We start from the raw sequence: 18,500 nt of genomic DNA on the forward strand, positions 1-18,500 counted from the left end.
CCCCATCATCTCTACAGGCTGCTCATTCCTCCCTCCTGCCTCAGGCTTGTCCCCTTGCTCTTGCTCCCCTTCCCTTTGATCACTGCCAAACACGTAGGCAAGAGCTTCCCCTGGGCAGCAGAACAGCACCACATCAGGTCCTGTGCAAGAACCCCAAAACCCAGCACAGGCAGTCTGGAAAACTGAGCTGCCAAATCCCAGAGAACACTGCAGGGACACCCCTCCAACAGAAGAGACACTTCTGAAGAGCCACTTGGTTCCCAACAGGTTCAGCCACCTTGAACACACTAATGAGAACCATTTCTCTAATATATGCATATTGTTCTGAAAGGGGCAGTGGAAATGCTTTGGGTGTTCTCTCTTGCTAAAGAAGGAAACATACAAAGTCATTTTGCTTGTTTTAATTGATCACTGGTTAGGTTGTAATACATTTCAAAGCAAAATATTCTGTTCAAGGACATTGTAACCAAACATTAAATCTACTTTTAAACAAGGCTTAATTTGACTATATTACCTTTATATACATACAGGTATAATTTTCATTTCACTAGTAGCAAAATTACACAATACAATTGCATTTCATGAAAGATAGCAAAAGAAAAAGGACTGGAGTGTCTGTTCTGTCCTTCCACACACCCCAAACCAGAAAAAAACCACAAGTATAGAAAGTACAATCACAACTACAGATAAATACAATAAGGATCTCAGAGCAAGCTAAGACCTTATCAGAGAAGACAATCACTTCTAGAAATCTACGTTGCAAATATACAGTACATTCCACTAAAGAGTTTTGGGAGTTCTCACGATGCCTCTTAATCCCCTTTTGGTAATAAAAGCTTCTATGACAACATGTATCCTTCATAAAAAATAACTGAATTTGTGTTTTTGGAGTGTATGTTGGAAGCTTAATGAAGTCTAAACTGCAGCCCACAGCAAGCTCACCCAAACAGAGAGCGAGCAAGCAAGCATTGCAAGATTGATCAAGGGCAGAAGCACAGCTCAGCTCCCTGTCACTAGTAGCTTGAACTGCTCTGCACCAGGGACAGACTTGAAGGGTGGGAAATGATACATTCCTTTCACAGCTTCGCAGGTCAATCGCCTGGAAGTTCCTGACAGAAAATGTCAAATGACTCATACAAGGTTAATTTGAACTTCTTTACAGAGCAGACGTTACATTGCAATTGTTAAGACAATTAAGGACACAGCTAAGGGGCAACAAAGTTCCCACATTTATCCCATCCCTGAAACGATCCTGTGAACAGCAGAGAATGCAGTGGCCAACTACTATGCAAACACACTGGCACTGCTGGGGAAACTGGTCTGGCCTTGGGAGGTGGGATGGTGCATGTAACCCAGCAGTCCCAGAGGGCAGATGAGATTTCAGCTGCACTCAAACTCTGCTTTGGTTTGTGCAGAATACTCTTCTTGTGCCAATGCAAGCTTTGAGATGTAGCCTGCATTCAGAAAGGAACTATTGCTCTGTGCTTGGCAAGACATTGGAGGAACTCTCTCGAATTATCAAGAAAATGGAGGTAAACAAGGCATTTTTTTGAGCACTAGTTACCCTCACAAGTGCAACACCAAGGACCTTGCCATTGTTCCAAGGAAATGTACTCCATCGGCACTGTTGTAGGTTTTCCATGTTTTTGCTGAAGGAAACTACCACTGATCCACAAAATATCTGAACTTGACCCAACTAAGTGCAGAGGACCTTTTCCTTCCAGGCTTTATGTCTAACTGACCACTAACACTCTTCACTGCTCTTAAGGAACTCTGACAGCACTAGGAAACACCAAACAGGCATGCCAAGGTTGAAGACACCAAATGACTTCCTCCAACATGGTCAAAATACATCACTCACCTCCATTAGGCAGGTTCCAGTCACGCACACTCTTAACACCAATTTTTCTTCACAGATCTCTATTTTAAAAAGTTATGCCTGACTCTCCAGATCTAACAGCAATGTAACGAGCAATTTAATTAAAAAAAGAACTAGTGGAAACCTGCCCTATCATTTTAGAAACGTTGCTTTATAGAAACTTCTGAGGAAAAAAAAAAAAAGGAAAGCCAGACTTGCTACTGCCACATGCTACAGTCAGTCAGCAGCACTCTAAAACAGCTGGAAAAGCAGGCTACAAAACAGGTTTTCTCTACTAATCTAGACCTGTCTTTAGCAGAGGTAGGTAGGAGTAGGTCAATGAAGAGAGAATTAGAAAACAGTATTTCAGATGTAGTTTAGAGCCTGGCTGTTCTTCCCTACTCTTCCTTTAATCTCTGTTGCTTTGTTTTTCTTTGTTGTTGCAATAACCATGTCAACCTACTCATTTTTTAAAAACTGGACCCTGGTAGGCTGCAACAGATGCATGGCATTAGTCAGTGGTTGCTACCAGAGAGAGGAGTGACCAGCGTGGGTGAGAAGGCACCACGATTTGCTGGAAGAGACAAGGAGGTTTCTTCACCGCAGCATTTCAAGTGCCGTGTGCGAAGCCTGGCAGGCTCAGGTATTAACCCACCGGCACAACTCAGTCACCTCAGTCTCAAACTTTGCTGCTGGCAGATGCAGATATAAAAATTTCAGCTTTCAGGGCACGGCTTCAACACTTCAGAACTCAACTGCGCAATGAATAATAAGCATGAATTGAAAATACACATTTTAAGCAAAGAGAGAATCCAGCCAAGTCTCTGATGAACCATTTTTTCTGTAGCCTGTTCTAAAAGCCTTTCAGGTTGTGGACACTAAGAATATGGCCACAGTGAAATGTGTTTGTAATCATTTCAGTGCAGTCCTATTCCAAACAGCAGACAGACAATAAACAACAAAGTACAGAGTATGCAAAAGATTGAAAAGCTCTTATTCCCAGATTTTCTACCATTTTTTATTGCTGTTTTAAGATTAATTCAAACAGAATTGCTAGACTTTTCTTCCAAATGACCCTCTCCTTTAAAAGCAACATTAAGACTTCATATATGTTTATACGAAATGTACTCTGATTTCCCTTTTCCAGGTTCCTGTAACTAAAAAATTCTATATATAAGCCTAACGCTAAGAAACACCTTTAGTGGTCCTCATGCTGCTTTGTGTTCCACAGAAAACAAAACTTCAGTTTATTATGTTCATAGTCATCATTTGAATTTTTATTTTTTTCTTTTTAATTTTCAACTTATAGTTTGCTTACAGAGCCTTACTGAAATCCCCATTTTTTGCATTCTTGTATGCAACACAGCTAAATGACAGTCACCTAAAAGAGAAAAAAAACCCAAACCTGTCTGAAATAGTTTCAATATCAGGATTCAAAGGCTTATCAAACTGAGCATCTCCCAGAATCTTAGCAGCAAAATTCAACTACACAGAAAGGAGCAGGACAGAGCAAATCAGCCCGTTCCCCCACTGAGAACCAGAGATGACTAAGCCATCTCTGTTGAGTTGAGCTCAGTAAGTTAAGCTGCTCTGTCAACCCAACTGAAAGTTTGGTAATTATCAAACAGCTCTTGCAAGAACCAAAGTTCATGATTTTCCGTAATCTTAAAAAGAGAGGATCAATTTCAAGAGATCTTCAGTTCTAGATAAGACCATTCATGCTTCCCTGCTCGCTTAAAATCACATCTAAGGTTCTTCTCTGAGGAAAATTTTGCTAGCAAGAGTAGAGAAATAAAAGCAGATTAATGTAGACATCATCCAGAAAAGGTATTTTCCTCCCAGTTCTCAGGTTTTAACTTTTTAAACACCTATTTCAAGAAAAGAGCAATTAAAAATGTGTGCCTCAAAATTAAGCCTCCTGTATGTGCAAACATGGGGTTTTTTTAAGTCCTTCCTTACTCAAAGCAGCTCCCTCAGAAATGCTTTCTCTCTCAACTGTATTTAGGACTGCAGTCAAAGACATTATATATTTGTATATGTTTTTTTAAACCTATTATTAGATAGCATTTGTCCTAGAACTGTAAAGAGCCGCGCAGGTCTCCCACAAACCTATCCTACCACCAGAAGCCTTTAATTTCCATGGATGCAAAACACATACACAAAGAGCTAATGAATTGTCCCAAGGAAAAAAGATTAACTCTTACTTTAAATCAGACAGTAAGTTCTATCCTTTAATGAAGAAATCTACTGAGACTTAAGACTGCTTCAAAGCAGGAACTGAAATACAACTGCAGCTATGAATAATATACAAACTTTTTGATCCATAACTAATCCTAGCTTCATCTTTAAAAAAAATTTAAAAAAAATCACAGCAGCTGAATATATATGCAAATATACACAAACCCCTTGACCAGAGGTTAATAAGTAACTGTGTTGGATCAGAGCTTAGAGACCATAAATTGCAACCTGGGTTCACACATCTCTAACCCATCAGCTCTTGGGCTGGTGTGGAAGTGGAAAATCTCATCCCACACACTGTTTAGGTGACATTAAAATCTCGTGTTTTCTGTTCAGATATTACTCAGCAGAACAGTTACCTCTGATAATGATACAGTCTCCCTCTCATATAAAAAGGCAAGATGGTCAAAATATCCCCTTGAATGCCCAACTGTACTGAATCAAGAGACTGCTGCAAGGATTTAATGCTCCAACACTAATTTTCAATATTTTCAAACTTGATATGAAAACTGCACTTTTTATTACACAGAGTATAACAGTCATTGGTCATTTGCATTCATCCACCCCAGCACTAGTGCAGAAGTGCCTTCTGAACAGGGATGAGAAAACAGGGCAAGTTTTGTTACCAAGTTGTGTTTCTACTCATCTTGCACTAAGCAGTGCATGGAAGGTAGGTGAGCAGAAATGCAACAAATATACCCCATGTTTTCACATACACGGATGCCATGCCTATCTCAAAAACACAGAAGTTCAGACATGCAGCAAAACGTGTTAAAGCACTTTAAATGCTCTCCAGATGACAATGAGTAATGTAATACTCACTCAGACAACTCAAAGCACAGTAAAACATTTGAGCTTACACTTCAAGTTTCAGAATAAAATTATCTCTATCAGAGTATCTGAAGTGCAACGAAAGGAACGTTCCATGAAATCAGAAGCAAGAGACACCATTTAAAGAACCAGGAAAATACGCACAGGTCAGATTACCACCTTATAATAAATAATAAAACAGCAGGAACATGCAGACCTTAAAGTCAAAATTTGTTTCTAGATTCATGATATGTAAAAAAACAACAACAACAACAAAAAAAAAAGTAAAAATCAAGAACAACCCTGTCTGATTTCCCCACATCTGAGGTCTTTTTGGCTAAACAACTGTTACTTTGTTGTAAGGAACACAGGTATTGCCAGAAAACATTATTTACAGAATGATTATCAGATTGATTACATAAAATAGAGATGAAAATATACACCCTTAGGTTTGAGATAAGCCAAGCAAATTCACTGCTGCTAACTACAGCACTTTGAAGAAGGCGACAGGCACCAAATATCAAAGTTGAATCACAAAACTACTTGAAGGAACAGACAAGTTTGGGAAGGTAGAGGTACAGCAAAGATCAATGAAGTTGGAATGGTTTATAATTCATCCTAATATACCAGAAATTATTTAGCTTCATTAAAACTCTATTTCTCATATATAAAACTGAAGAGAAATCTTTACTCCCAGACTGTGATTTCTACAGGTACTGAGCAGCTTTTTTCTTAGTGGATCTATGTAATGCTTTGTACTCTACATCTTACAAAATACATCCCCACGTTTAAGTGCATGACTAGAAACTGCGCTGAAATCATGGAAAAAGCGCTTCATAAACCATAGGCGCAATAAAGTCACAACAATGCTCAGCTCCAGTTTCTGGAAGCAGTTCTGTGAGAGGTGAAGTTTTAGAAAAGGGACTTCGATCCCTGGTTTTCAAACTCTGACCACGCGTCGTTCAACTCCATGAAGATCATTTTGGCATACTGCTCATAAGGCTGTCCCGTGGCCTGAAGACAAACAGAACACATAATAAGCATAAAAATATTAGGAATTAGGTGACTTAGAAAAGATCTCACTCCTTTTATATTTGTCCTCTTATTCAACAACTTCAGACTGATTTGTGAACATAATTTTGCAGACACGTAACTCTCTCCAACCTCATCCAAAGCTTGCCACAAGTATTCTAAACAAAACCAAGCCCTTGGATTCCTTAAATCATCTTCAAGCTTACAGTGCAATTCATAAATAACTGAAACTTAGCTAAAAACAGTTTTCAAAGCTCTTTCCATAAAAAGTTTTAGTTATTATCACTTAACCAATCAAATAAGTAACTTCTGCATTTGCTTCCTGAGACAGCTTGCAGTAGTGCACAAGGATAAAATCTGAGTACTTTTTAAGACAACTCCTTCTGAATGGGATTTTTTGGAGTAAAATCTGTTGCTGGTTGTCACTGATGTTAAGATTCATGCAATTCATGTAACACAAATTACATTGCACTTCCTGTGTGTTTCCTTCCACACTCAAAGACAGTATTGATCACGCTTCCCTGCCTATTTCACAGCAGCCCTGACTCTGGGTCAACACAACCCAACCCTTGTGGTTCATAGAGATCCAGTCCCAAAACAGGAATTATTTTACCAGGTTCTTTCCAACACAAAAGGGAAGCTTCAGAGCCCTTTCCAGTATCCTTCCCCTTCTCCTGCTGCTTACCTCTTGCCAGCTGCAGTACTGTATTGACTCTTTTAGAGGGTGCTTTAATGGATAAGTGGCAGAAAAAAATAAGTGAGAAAGAAGACTGTGCCTCAAAGAGAGCGGTGTTCTGACACTGATGAACTGAGGAGCCTCCAGAAAACACCAAAAAAACATCACAAGGGTGAGAGAAGCCACATAGTCAAAAATACTGAAGGACAGGGGGGAGAAAAAACCCAAAGAGTGTGTTGGTTTTTTCTGTTATGGACACAAGACGACACAGAATTGAGACAATTGCTCACTGAACCACCAGTGACAGCAAGCCTGAAAATTCAAACCAGGTATATTCAGTGCTTATCTTTGTATCTAAAATACAACTCAGAGCAATAGCTCAGAACAAGAAGGTACCTTCATACACTGGAAGACTAACAAACCATGGAATGCATTAAATATTTTAAAAAGACTACTGGAATATCGCACTTATCACATACTTTTCATCTGATCATTTGTTTACTAAAGTTTACTTTTTCTAGTAAAAATTGTTCAGTAAACAAGGTTCAGCAGGTTTTTCCTAATGGTTTTGCTATGGCAGCCTCTGAGTCTCCATTTATAGGTGCATAGTCCTAAAAGACCTGAAATATCAGCTCATGGAAACAAGGCAGATTCCACTAACCAGCACTAAACCTGCCTGCAGTGAGAATCCAGCATAACTGACTTTGGTGCTCAGTACATCTTTCATAGGATGTTTCATTTATTAATGCTTACCTGTTGAATTCTGTTCTGTGTCAGGACAACAAGAAAAATCCCAGACTACCTGAATGCAGCAGGACACCACATTCAGAAGACAACAGAAGCAAAGTGAAGAGCACCTAGAGTGCTGATCAAGAAGCAGGGCATTTTCCAGTGACTAGTACAGTGTGGTAAAAGCAGTTTGTATTCCTTCTAAAATAAAGAAGATCAGAGGACCACACTCACCTTATCTGGATGAACTACAAGGACTGCTTTCCTGTAGTACTTCTTTACTTGTTCAGGAGTTACTAAATCTGCCATGCTGACTGGTTTCCACTTAGTTTCCCCTTCCCAAAGCACTGTATGAAGAGTGGATATTAATGCTCTGATATTTCTCTCCTTTCCTTCAATCCATTCAAGAATCTGGGAAAATCAGAATATACAGAACTGAATGCAGCACTGTAAGGATTCTCAGTCTATCTACAGACATAATCCTCATTCTGTGCACAATTACAATTTTAAGACTCAAGCACAGTTGTCTTAGTGCACCCACTCCCCAAGTTCAACTGTTTTAGCCACCTGAAAGTGAAACTTTTCATCTACCACTCAGGAATAGTTCACTGTTATTAGTTTACCGCAGAAATTCAGTCATTGCAAGAGATATTACTGAGATAGTTACATATTACAAACCTCTGTAAAAACAATGACAAGGGAATTGTCAGGAGTAATTAAAAGCATCTGTTACAATTAGATATTACATTCAAATTACATTACTCTTGTCCCCATTGGGGCACAAGGTTAATTTACTAAAATTCTTACCTGATTTGTAAAAAAGCATAAGTGCACAAGCATTGTACAAAAGATCATGTATATTAATAGTCAATGTTTACTTAAGCAACTGGCAGAGGAGCACAAACTAAAGTGTTCTTTGAGATATCCCTGACAAAGTTATTCTGATAACTGGCCATTTCCAACTTTAACAGCAATATTCAAGCCACTTATATAGTGATAGTGTTTTCATTGAATGCTTATGTAATATGACAATCTCTGCCATCAACAATGAGTATGGTAAATAAAAATCTGTATTTATTTCCACTTGCAGTGATTGGTGTTAAAAGGTAACCACACAAACTGTGCACTCCCTTTTCAGAGCACCCCTCCAAGGTTCTTCTACAAACTTTTCTAAAACACCATAAAGGCTACGAAACTGAAAGTACATTATTATGCAGTGTTATCAATGAGTAACACATAAAAAAAAAAATCTGAACAGCTCATCAGGTAACACCTCCCAAATTAGTTATATAGCTTATTTCCAGAATTGCACCTCCTAGTAATTTCTTAGGACAGCAGCAGCACTTGTTAACCAGTAAATGCAAGTATGTGGTCACCCTGAAGACAGCTATTCTCAACTGCCTTTTTTTTAAAGCATGGTTTTGTATTATCAGTTAAATCTATCTTTTCCCAGGAGACCTATGGGAACACTACAGATAAACAGTAGTTCTAGCTTGGAAAAATGGGAGTTTGAGAAGAAAACTCGTTCTTTAATTCTCCAAGTTTAGTTGAAGGAAACAGAAATTTGCATTCCATCCATACATTTTTGTGCTATTATCACTGCTACTTCATTGCTAACTGACGCTTGTTCCTGCTAATTGTTCTAGAGTCACATGATTTAAATTAAGATAAAATTTCGTTCTATTTTATCGGAATGGGATAGAGCTAATTTTTTCCCTAGTAGCTGGTGCTGTGTTTTGGCTTTAGTATGATAATAATGCTGACAGCAGCAACTAAAACATTGGTGTGTTATGTGGTGCTTCCCCTGAGTCAGAGGCTTTTCAGTTTTCCATGTTCTGCCAGTGAGCACAAGAAGCTGGGAGGGAGCTCAGTCAGGACAGCTGTCCCAAACGGGCCAGAGAGATATTCCATATCACAGAACATCACACCCAGTACACAGACTGGGGGAGTCAACTGTGGGCTGTCCATTGCTGCTCGGGGACAGGCTCGGCACTGATCAGCAGGTGGTGAGGAATTGTACTGTGCATCACTAGTGTCTCTTGGGCTTTATTCTTCTCTCTCTCTTAAATTATTATTGTTATTATTCCAACCCAGTCCAGTCTATTATTTTACTTTATCTCAGTTATTAAACCATTTTTATCTCAACATGCAAGTTTTAGCTTTTTAATCGATCCTCCTCCCTATCCCACCTCAGTGGGTAGAAGGCAAGTGGCTGCATTTAACCATCTGGGGTTAAACCCATGGCCATTAGTTTCTCTGTTAGTCATTGTATCCTTCTGCTAAGATCAGATTTTCACTTAAATCAAAATCACTGTTAAACAAACCTTGAGCTTCAAGGGGTCCATATCTTTAGACATTTCTTGTTTTCTCATCTCAGCAATAGTCTTTGGTCCCTTTTTATCAGATTTCGCTGAAAATCCTTGATTAGATAAGAGATCCTCAAAGTCATTTTCTGAAACTTTTGGCTTTTGACCTATGGAAGGAGAAGAACATTAAATAAAAAGTTACATAGGAGAATACGTTAATGGGGGAAATATATGGCACTCAGAAACACACTCCTGGCACGAATCACTACCATGATAAACATTCTTCAGTGATGTGATAAATTCCACAAGACTAATAGAAGGACAAGAATAAAAGAGATCACTGACAAGCTTTCAGTCCAACAGAACAGACAAGCTCACGTGCATCCATCTGACTGCACACTTGCATGCCCTCTTTTTTTAAAAATGGGAGTAGACTTGAGGGAGCACACATCTCTCTGTTCATGGTTTTGGAAATGGTTCCATTTTTCCACTGTAAGTTAATTCTAATGGCTATGCAGCAGTTTTTCAACTGCTCTAGTTAGAAGTATGTAGTCAACATCTAAGTGTTGAAACTTATACAGTATAATGAAGAGATAAAATACTAACAGGAATATTCATTATAGAACCAACACATTTCAGAGAACTGTAGAATAACTGAATTCTGAAGAGGCCTCTGGATGTTATCTAGTCCAATTTTCACTCAAAACAGGGACAACTCAGTTCATTTCTCAGGTCTCTGACCAGTTGACATCCATCTGTTTTCAAGGGAGAGGAACTACAACATCCCATTTCAGCACTTCATCATGCTAATTCTTTTTTTTTGCCTTGTTCTACAGACTTCCACATGCTCCAACTCATGCCCACTGCCTCTCCATCCTGTCACTTCTTTCCAGACACAGATCAACAGAATCATTTCAACATAAAGTGTCTGTTGTTCATTTATATGCCAGCTAAAGGGAGGCATAATCCTAATACCAACATGCCAGGAAAATAATATTTTCCAAGAAAGTTGATGTAGAAGAGACCATGCCCATCCCTATAACTCTACGTTTGCCTATTCAGTTGGAGCATCTTAAATTACTCCCAGTATGATTCCATCTGGTCCTGCCTCCAAATCTGTTTGAAACCCAAGAATTTCCAGTAAGTTTAGCCTCAAACTTTCTCAAGAGTAGGTACTAATTTTTAGTTTGGAATAACGTTGCATCCCTTTCCCTGTATCACAAACGGACTAACATGAAACATTATCAACCATCTCTCCCCAGACAGATCAAATTTACCTTTCTAAACCCAGTGATACAAAAAGGAGGACACCAGATTCACCAAGAACTTCTGTTTTTCTGTTTTCTACTACATACAACCTAAATGTAAATAAAAATATGGAGCTACAAGAGCTTCTGCAGGCAACAGTGCACCCAGCTAACTTCATATGGGCCACTGTAAGTAATACATTCAGAAAACTTACCGAAGCTTGGGGTTCTGACTCCTCTTTCTTCTCGTCCTCCAATAACACTGAAGTTTACTGTGTAGTTGGGCTTAGGTGCTGTGCTGGATTTAGTCTGAGACTGCCATGAAGTACTTGGTGGTTTTGGGGATTTCTGCCACTGATTTCCCAGCTTCTGAGATGGAGCAGTCTTCTGACTAAATCCACTACCCAAGAGTCCACCACTGGAGGAACCTAAAAATAAATGCTAAGTTAGTTGTTCAGTTTAATACAAGTAAAACAGTTTAGTCTTGACATATAACCACGGAGCTCACAGTGATGCCACGATACATGAGAAAACGTAACAGAAAAGTGTGAGTAAAATGAAGTTAGAAGAGTCTCATTAACAACTAACTTGAACAGCAGGAACTAGAGACTGAAAGTCTTCCAGCCTCTTACAACTCAAGTTCTCAATTGTCAGTTTCAGCAGAAGCACCCACTCTTGTCTGATGGGTCAGGCATGTGTCAGACCAGAAGATAATTTGGCTGTGACAGTAGTTATGCCTCCCAATGTTTGTTAATATGCAGAGGACAATGAATAACTAAGCACATGATCAAAGAAAGTAAGCATATTGAGAATATTCATTTTCAAATGAATGCTTTCAAAAGTCTCTAGTGATTTCTTGCACTACTGTTTAGGAAAGATGAGAACGTTATTCTACAGCGGCATTCACAAGGAATATCACATGAGCTAAAAAAGCACTGCAGGAGATACTGCTGTAATCATCCCAGTGTGGTACAGCCCAAGCTTCTCTGGGTATACACAGCAATGTAAACTCAGTTTGCTCTTTCAAAGCTGTTTCCTCACACTTCAGCTCTCTTGACTGCTCTCTTTTGTAGCTGCTGCTTATAGTTATAACTTGCACAACAGGATGTCTTCCCCTGGGCCATGTACAAGATACCTTACTACAGCTTTAAATACCACACCTGATACAACTTAGTATTCAATACAACACCTGATATAATCTAGGAATATACTGTTTTTGTCAGGAAAGCACTCAACTGCAGTCAACTCAGTTTTCGGCTACTTATAACTTGTGAAATTCACAAAAAAATCTGTTACTAGTCAGAGTACATGACCCCGCACTCTGAAAAATTATCTCTTTCTACTATTCTTTCAAAGCATTCTACATTCATTATTCCAGTCTTCAAGGCTACCAAATTCATCCTGTAGGGCAAGTCAGTGCCTCATTACCCACAGAAAGTTTTCAAACACCACACTCCCACTTCCTTATACAAGACCATTCCCAGGAAAGAAGAGAGTGATGACACCAACTACCACAGAACAGAATTGGTATCCTACCACTACTCTAATACAGTACTTTTAACTACCTTTAGCTATTGCCTCTTTTGGTTTTATATAGCATTCACATGTAAGCAGCTTGCACTCTCATAAATTCTCTTCCAGAATAACGATTTGTATGCGGACTCCAAAAAACTCCCATGAAAGAAACAACACTCAGTCTGAATTCCAGTTCTTATAATGCCTTGAAAATTCATTTCAAGTCTGAGAAGGTTAACTAGGATAGTGACATTTGACTACTTTTTAATGCAGTCATTTTTCCTGTTGAAAGGTAACTGAAAGACTAATGAATTGATCTAAGTCCTACTAAAATCAGTTCCATTTCTTCCACTGGATTCAGTGTGTGCTATACCTGCATCTTTGAGTCAAAGAAAAATTGATTTTTTTTTTACTGTCACACGATCTGTAGATTTAACAAGTCTGTTAATTATTAAAGTAGAAAATTTTTGTAATTTGTTTACTCCCAACCAGCCTCTCCTTCAACATCAGAATTCTGCAAGTGATTATGCACAAGCAACATAAAGAAGTCAAACACTGCACGTTACCTTGTGCTTCTAGAAGATAATTCCACTGGCACTCAAGTCAACACACAACGTTAACTGCCAGGGCAGCAGAGTAAAAACCTCCATCAGCAACAAGCTAAGGGAAAAACATGTTTCTGCAATTCAGCAACACTAGGTTGTTCTGAATCCTTCCTTGTACTCTTGGCAGCTGGTCACATTTATGGTAGTGTGGGTACTGAAATGAAAGGACCTCAGCTCCTTTTGCTGCCCTTCATTTTCTCACTGTTCGAGAATGCTGCAGAGCCAATTCCTGAATTTCAGGTGAATATAACATCCTGGAACAAGTGTAACTCCGTGTTGTGTCTTACCTTCCATAACTCCTTGTGCCCACCACTGCAAACTGACAAACGTTCCTAATGCTTTTGGCACTCATGCACATGTATGGGCGTGATTTGTGCTCATCTTACAAACCTGGTGTGAGCAGCAGAGCCATGAAGGTCTACTGAATTCAAAGAAAAGTACGGAATTAACAGGAAAACAACCGTCACTTTGGAACTAACAAATTTAACTAATTTAATCCAGCTTTCATTTTATATCCTTCAAGCACAGTACTAATCAATGCTAGGTAAGAAACCTCAGGTTCAGTTACTGAATTAGCACCCTCTGTTTTCTCTTACCATCTCAACGAGATTCTGAAGCATTAAGTATTTTCCACTGTTTCTATACCACAGCTGTGGTTTCTTCTGAAATATTATTTTGGATGTTTCACACAATATCTGTAAAATTCAATCTTTTCTTGTTACTCATCAGCTCTCTGCAATTGCCTCAAGCTGGTTGTTAACAATGAAAGGGAAACACTTTCCTTATAGGCTATCAGTAACATTTGTTAGTACAAGAAGCAAATAAAAAAAGTAGGGGCATTAAGCATAGTCTCTCAAAAGTAAGATCTTACCTGGAAGACCAGATCCAAGATTGGCAAGATCAGCAAAAGGATCTAAGTTCTGAGATTTCGCCTGGCTGAAAGACAGACCTGAAGACACACTGGACTGGCTCCCTGTGGTAAAAGCTTGACCTGTATAATAAGAAGATGTATGATGTACATGGTCTATTTGGAAATTGAGAGAATGAATAAAAGCACTATTTCCAGAACACCTTGAGCAAACCTCCCCTACATTCTGCTTCATGACACCTTTTACCAAGAATCACAATTACTATATAGAATTGAAACTATTTGATCCCTCTGTCTTGAACTTAAATCTGAAAAACTACGTGAGTGCCTTATTAAAGCATCATTCAAGCAACATAGCAAAAATGCATGAAGATGTGTTCAGCAGTGTCAAGTGATTAAAATGACCAAGTCTGGAGTATTCCTTATTCCCTCTAATGGAAAAATTTAATTCTATAATACCTTCACTAACAGGCTTCAGCTGTGGTGACGCTACATTACTGCTTGTTGAGGAATCTGCCCAAGAATCCCATCCGCTTAAGAGATCCGGGTGGCTTGTAGATGATGATATTTTAGGTGGCTCTGGTGCCAAATTCCCTACAGAAGAAAAATGAAATCTTATTTTTTTTTAAGAAAACCATCACGATAATGGATATTTTGCTAATACCAACAGAAAGGGTACCACACCGTCTACTACAATGATCAATTACATAGCTTGTTTAAATTTCTCAGTAACGCATTTATGCAGTCAAACAGGACTCAGAAGGGTTTTATCACTGGAATTCCTTCATGTATATTTAAAACACTCCCCACACTTCATAGGTAAGATATTTTCATGCACAGGCAATGCTATGAATTTAACAGCTTAGGTCTCCTGGGCAAAAGACTAAGGCTAGAAAGCCAGTGGTACTTCATGAATGGTGTTCTTCATCACTCAGCAGCCTGGGTCCTACACAGGTGGAGCCAGGTCACTTCAAACTGCAGGTTTGCCTAACCCCAGCCTGTTGTGACAAAGGGAGCTCTTGACCAACTAATTGCCCTCTCAGATGCAACACATCAATGAACCCACACAATTAATAAGAGGAAGGCTGATCTCTTCTGGGAAAAGACTGAGAATCAACAGCTCCATGGTTAAAAGCCAGTTTTCTATATGTGAAACAAAACCACCATGGCATCTAAAAACAGGCAACAAAAAAGTCACATTCAAAAGGATGCAAGGGTGCTTCCACTAACTCCTAGAAAGTGTTGCATCCAGCAGAAGGTTACAGCTGCCATCTCTGACATTTGCAGATGATTCCCCACTTGCTCACTCAGACACAGCACGAGGTGAGCAATCCTCAGAATGAGGTTCCATTCCTAGGTATGGAACACTCGAAGCTGCATGCCTCAGCAGCTCTGAGCATTCAGCTTGTGTAGACTCACAGTGAAGCACAACAACTCTTGAATCTAATCTCTATTTCAAGGCTATGACAAGAGTCTGTGCTACAAGGACAGGCTGTATTTCAGTAAAACCAAAGCATTCAGCAGTGTTCTAGGACACTTCAAAGACGAAGCATTTAGAAAGTTAACCCAGCCATCCTTACAAAAACAATGACATTTTGAGGCCTTGAATGTTCTGAGTACTACATCACAGCCTTTCACTTTTCTTAGCTTTTCAACTTTATATTCTGAATATTGATAATAAATCCTTGTAATTGAGGAAATAATTAGAAGCAAATTAAATATCCCCTCTAGTATCTCAATCCACTATATTAATATATATATATATAACTATATACTATATATTACTAAATATTATTTACACTAAGATCTTACAGCTGTAAATACATCAAATACTCTGCAACAAATATCTGCCAAGAGCCTGTATTTCAGCACTACTCTCTGCTGCATGTGAAGGAAAACATCAGAATAAAATGCTGCCATTTCCAGCCCCTTCTCCAGGGCTTCAGCTTCATCTCCCTGCCTCTGAAACCATGGGAGAAACAGTATGTGTATCTCCCTCAGTACTCAGGACCCCAGCTATCTGCTAAACAGCAGTGTCACTGGCTACAAACCTCAAAGTATCCAGCACTCATCAGCTTAGAAATTTGTTCAATTATATGCCCCTCCCAGGGGACATACGAGCAGCCTTGAATTATTTTAAGCATCAATTTTTAGGCTAGAAATTGTTTTGGCTTACAACCTCCGCTATTACTAGGGTTTTTTTACAGGGGCATAAGAAAATTAACAGCCACATATGAAATTAACTGTTATAAAACCAAGTTGAGAGAAATAAGAATGAGGTAAACCACGGTTGAATGCATTTGAAAGATTGAGAACACACTATGGGAATCAGCTGTTTTATAACTGCTGGCTTAAGAGCAGTCAAGTTGAACGCCTCCCCCACTCTGAACTAAGCAGGAAGTAGCCTACTGCTGTGTACAGCAGTAAATTCACTATTAATAGTAAGAGCTCACATACATCCACTACACTTTTATCACAAAAGCCTGAAACAATGGAATGTGCAACATACTGAACAGTTGACATATTACTCATTAAACCGTTCATTCTCACGCTATATTCTTTTCAGTTGTACAACTTGGGCATTACACCAGATTTTTAACACCAAGGTCAGGGCAAAGAACTATTTCTTTACTAACACTGCTCAAGCCAAGCTAAGATGTAAGAATAAGTTGGTGGTAATCAGATCACACTTTCCAGCTTTCCAAAATAAGAGACCTGCATTTTACTATATCCTGCACACAACTTCACACAAGGTTTTCTTTATTTAACTTGTCATCTCTACAGGAAATCCTTTAATCACAGAAGACAACGGGATTTTCTGCGAACCAAGAGGCTGGTTTATTATGATGCAAGGTTTTTTTAACCTTGTCTAAAGCCTGTCTGAGCACACAAGTTGTCACAGAAACTAACTTCTACTTGGGAGAAGACAACACTGGTCACTCAGGTTTCTTTTGATCACCTTCCACATCTCCTCCTATTTTTTGACCAAATTAGGTCATTCTCACAGAGGGAAATATGTTCCTGACTTGACCTGCATTAAAGATGACCTGCTAGTTGCAAATCCAAAACAAAATTAAATTACCTTGTTAATACGTGGCTGTTTAGCAGCAACTGTGCAACAGTTTCCTATTACAGGTCGTAATGCCTTAACAGACCAGATATTCTCTAAAAACTGTCTTTCATTTTAAAACTACTATGATTTTAAATTTCGAGCCACATTTGAGAAATACAAGGCTAAAATTCTAATCCTTGAACTTGTGTTCACTGAAACACTACAGGTATCTAGAGAGGTTTAGTAATCATTTACTGCCAGTGAAATACATCACTAAAATTTGATTCCAGACACTTATTACTGCTTCAACAGTAGATTCAACAAATCTATTTACTACAGCTTACTTTTAATGGTCATTGGCATTACTACTGATTTATTTTTAGTGAGTTTAAAATTGTTTCTCACTTTAATGACCTCGTGTTTGCACTTTCTTTTGCTCACTTAACACCATTTTTCTCTCATTTGTCCCTTCTTTTCCAGTTATTAGTGATCATGTCTTTTCACTCCCACATTCATATTAAAAGCAATATAAGTATTAATATTCCTAACTTTCTTGATAAAAATTGATACCTGTAACTGGACAGAATGTTAAAGGCTCAAACACATACTTCATTTCAGCTGAACACATAGAAAAGCTGTCATTTGAAAGATAAATGTAAAGCAGCATGAAGTGTTAACCCAACTCCTCCACTTCCATAAAGATTGCATAGCCACAGAGAAATACTGGGAAATCACTGTATAACAGACTGAAGAGAAAATGAGTACATTTCAAGTATCTTTTCCCTGTGTTGACAGAAAACTCCAGAAGTTACATTAAAATAGCAGGTATCATAATGCATTTACCAGGGTGCAACCTATCAACCAAAATCAGAAAGAGTAAGCATAAAAAAATAAGCATTGAAGTCAGATGTAAAAATATTCCTCCTTTTTCTTCTGTACTTGCTCAAATTTACTAACAGCTGAACAATGATGGTGGTCTCCTTAAGGTTGCAGGTAAACATTTAGAGAGCAGAAATTCACTTTTTTTTACTTTTCCAACTTAAATTTAATACATGTAAGGGTTCTCTGTCTCCTCTCTGATATGAGGACAAGCTGAGGGTGCTGGTACTGTTTAACTTGGAGAAAAGAAGAACTGAGGGCAACCTTATCAATGTGTAAAAATACTTAATGTGAAGAAACAAAAAAGACTGAGCCAGACTCTTCTCAGTGCTGCCCAATGGAAGGGCAAGAGCCAACGGGCACATTTTTTTCTATAAGATCAGTCCAACACTGGTACAGGTTGCCCAGCTCCAGAGTCTACATTCTTGGAAATACTAAAGATCAGTAAGGACATGGTGCTGAACAGCCTGCTCTACCTGACCTTGCTTTGAGCAGGTCAGGTAGATAACTTCCAGAGGTCTACAGTGAGTTAGATTTTGGCTGAGATTATAGAATCACAGAATATCCTGACTTGGAAGGGAACCACAAGGATCATTGAGTCCAACTCCTGGCCCTGCACAGGACACTTCAAGAGTCACACCACGTGTCCAAGCGCTTCCTGAACTCTCTCAGGCTTGGTGCTGTG

The 18,500-nt window shown here is 38.8% G+C and overlaps 1 protein-coding gene across 2 annotated transcripts in view; it reads right to left on the reverse strand.

The window, feature by feature from the left end:
• Positions 1–386: 386 nt before the first annotated feature.
• GAK (cyclin G associated kinase) overlaps positions 387–18,500 on the reverse strand; it is a 74,517-nt gene continuing 56,403 nt past the window's right edge. For both annotated transcript variants that reach the window (XM_025896436.2, XM_018086021.3), the window contains 6 exons: positions 14,344–14,478; positions 13,888–14,007; positions 11,112–11,324; positions 9,668–9,816; positions 7,578–7,754; positions 387–5,920 (listed from right to left, as the gene is read on the reverse strand). In XM_025896436.2, the coding sequence (XP_025752221.1) occupies positions 5,819–5,920; positions 7,578–7,754; positions 9,668–9,816; positions 11,112–11,324; positions 13,888–14,007; positions 14,344–14,478 (896 nt within the window). In that variant the 3' untranslated portion in view covers positions 387–5,818. The remainder of the gene's footprint in view (positions 5,921–7,577; positions 7,755–9,667; positions 9,817–11,111; positions 11,325–13,887; positions 14,008–14,343; positions 14,479–18,500) is intronic.

Source organism: Manacus vitellinus, unplaced genomic scaffold, assembly GCF_001715985.3.
Source record: "Manacus vitellinus isolate BGI_N305 unplaced genomic scaffold, ASM171598v3 scaffold_9_pilon, whole genome shotgun sequence".
In the NCBI taxonomy this organism is placed as follows: domain Eukaryota; kingdom Metazoa; phylum Chordata; class Aves; order Passeriformes; family Pipridae; genus Manacus; species Manacus vitellinus.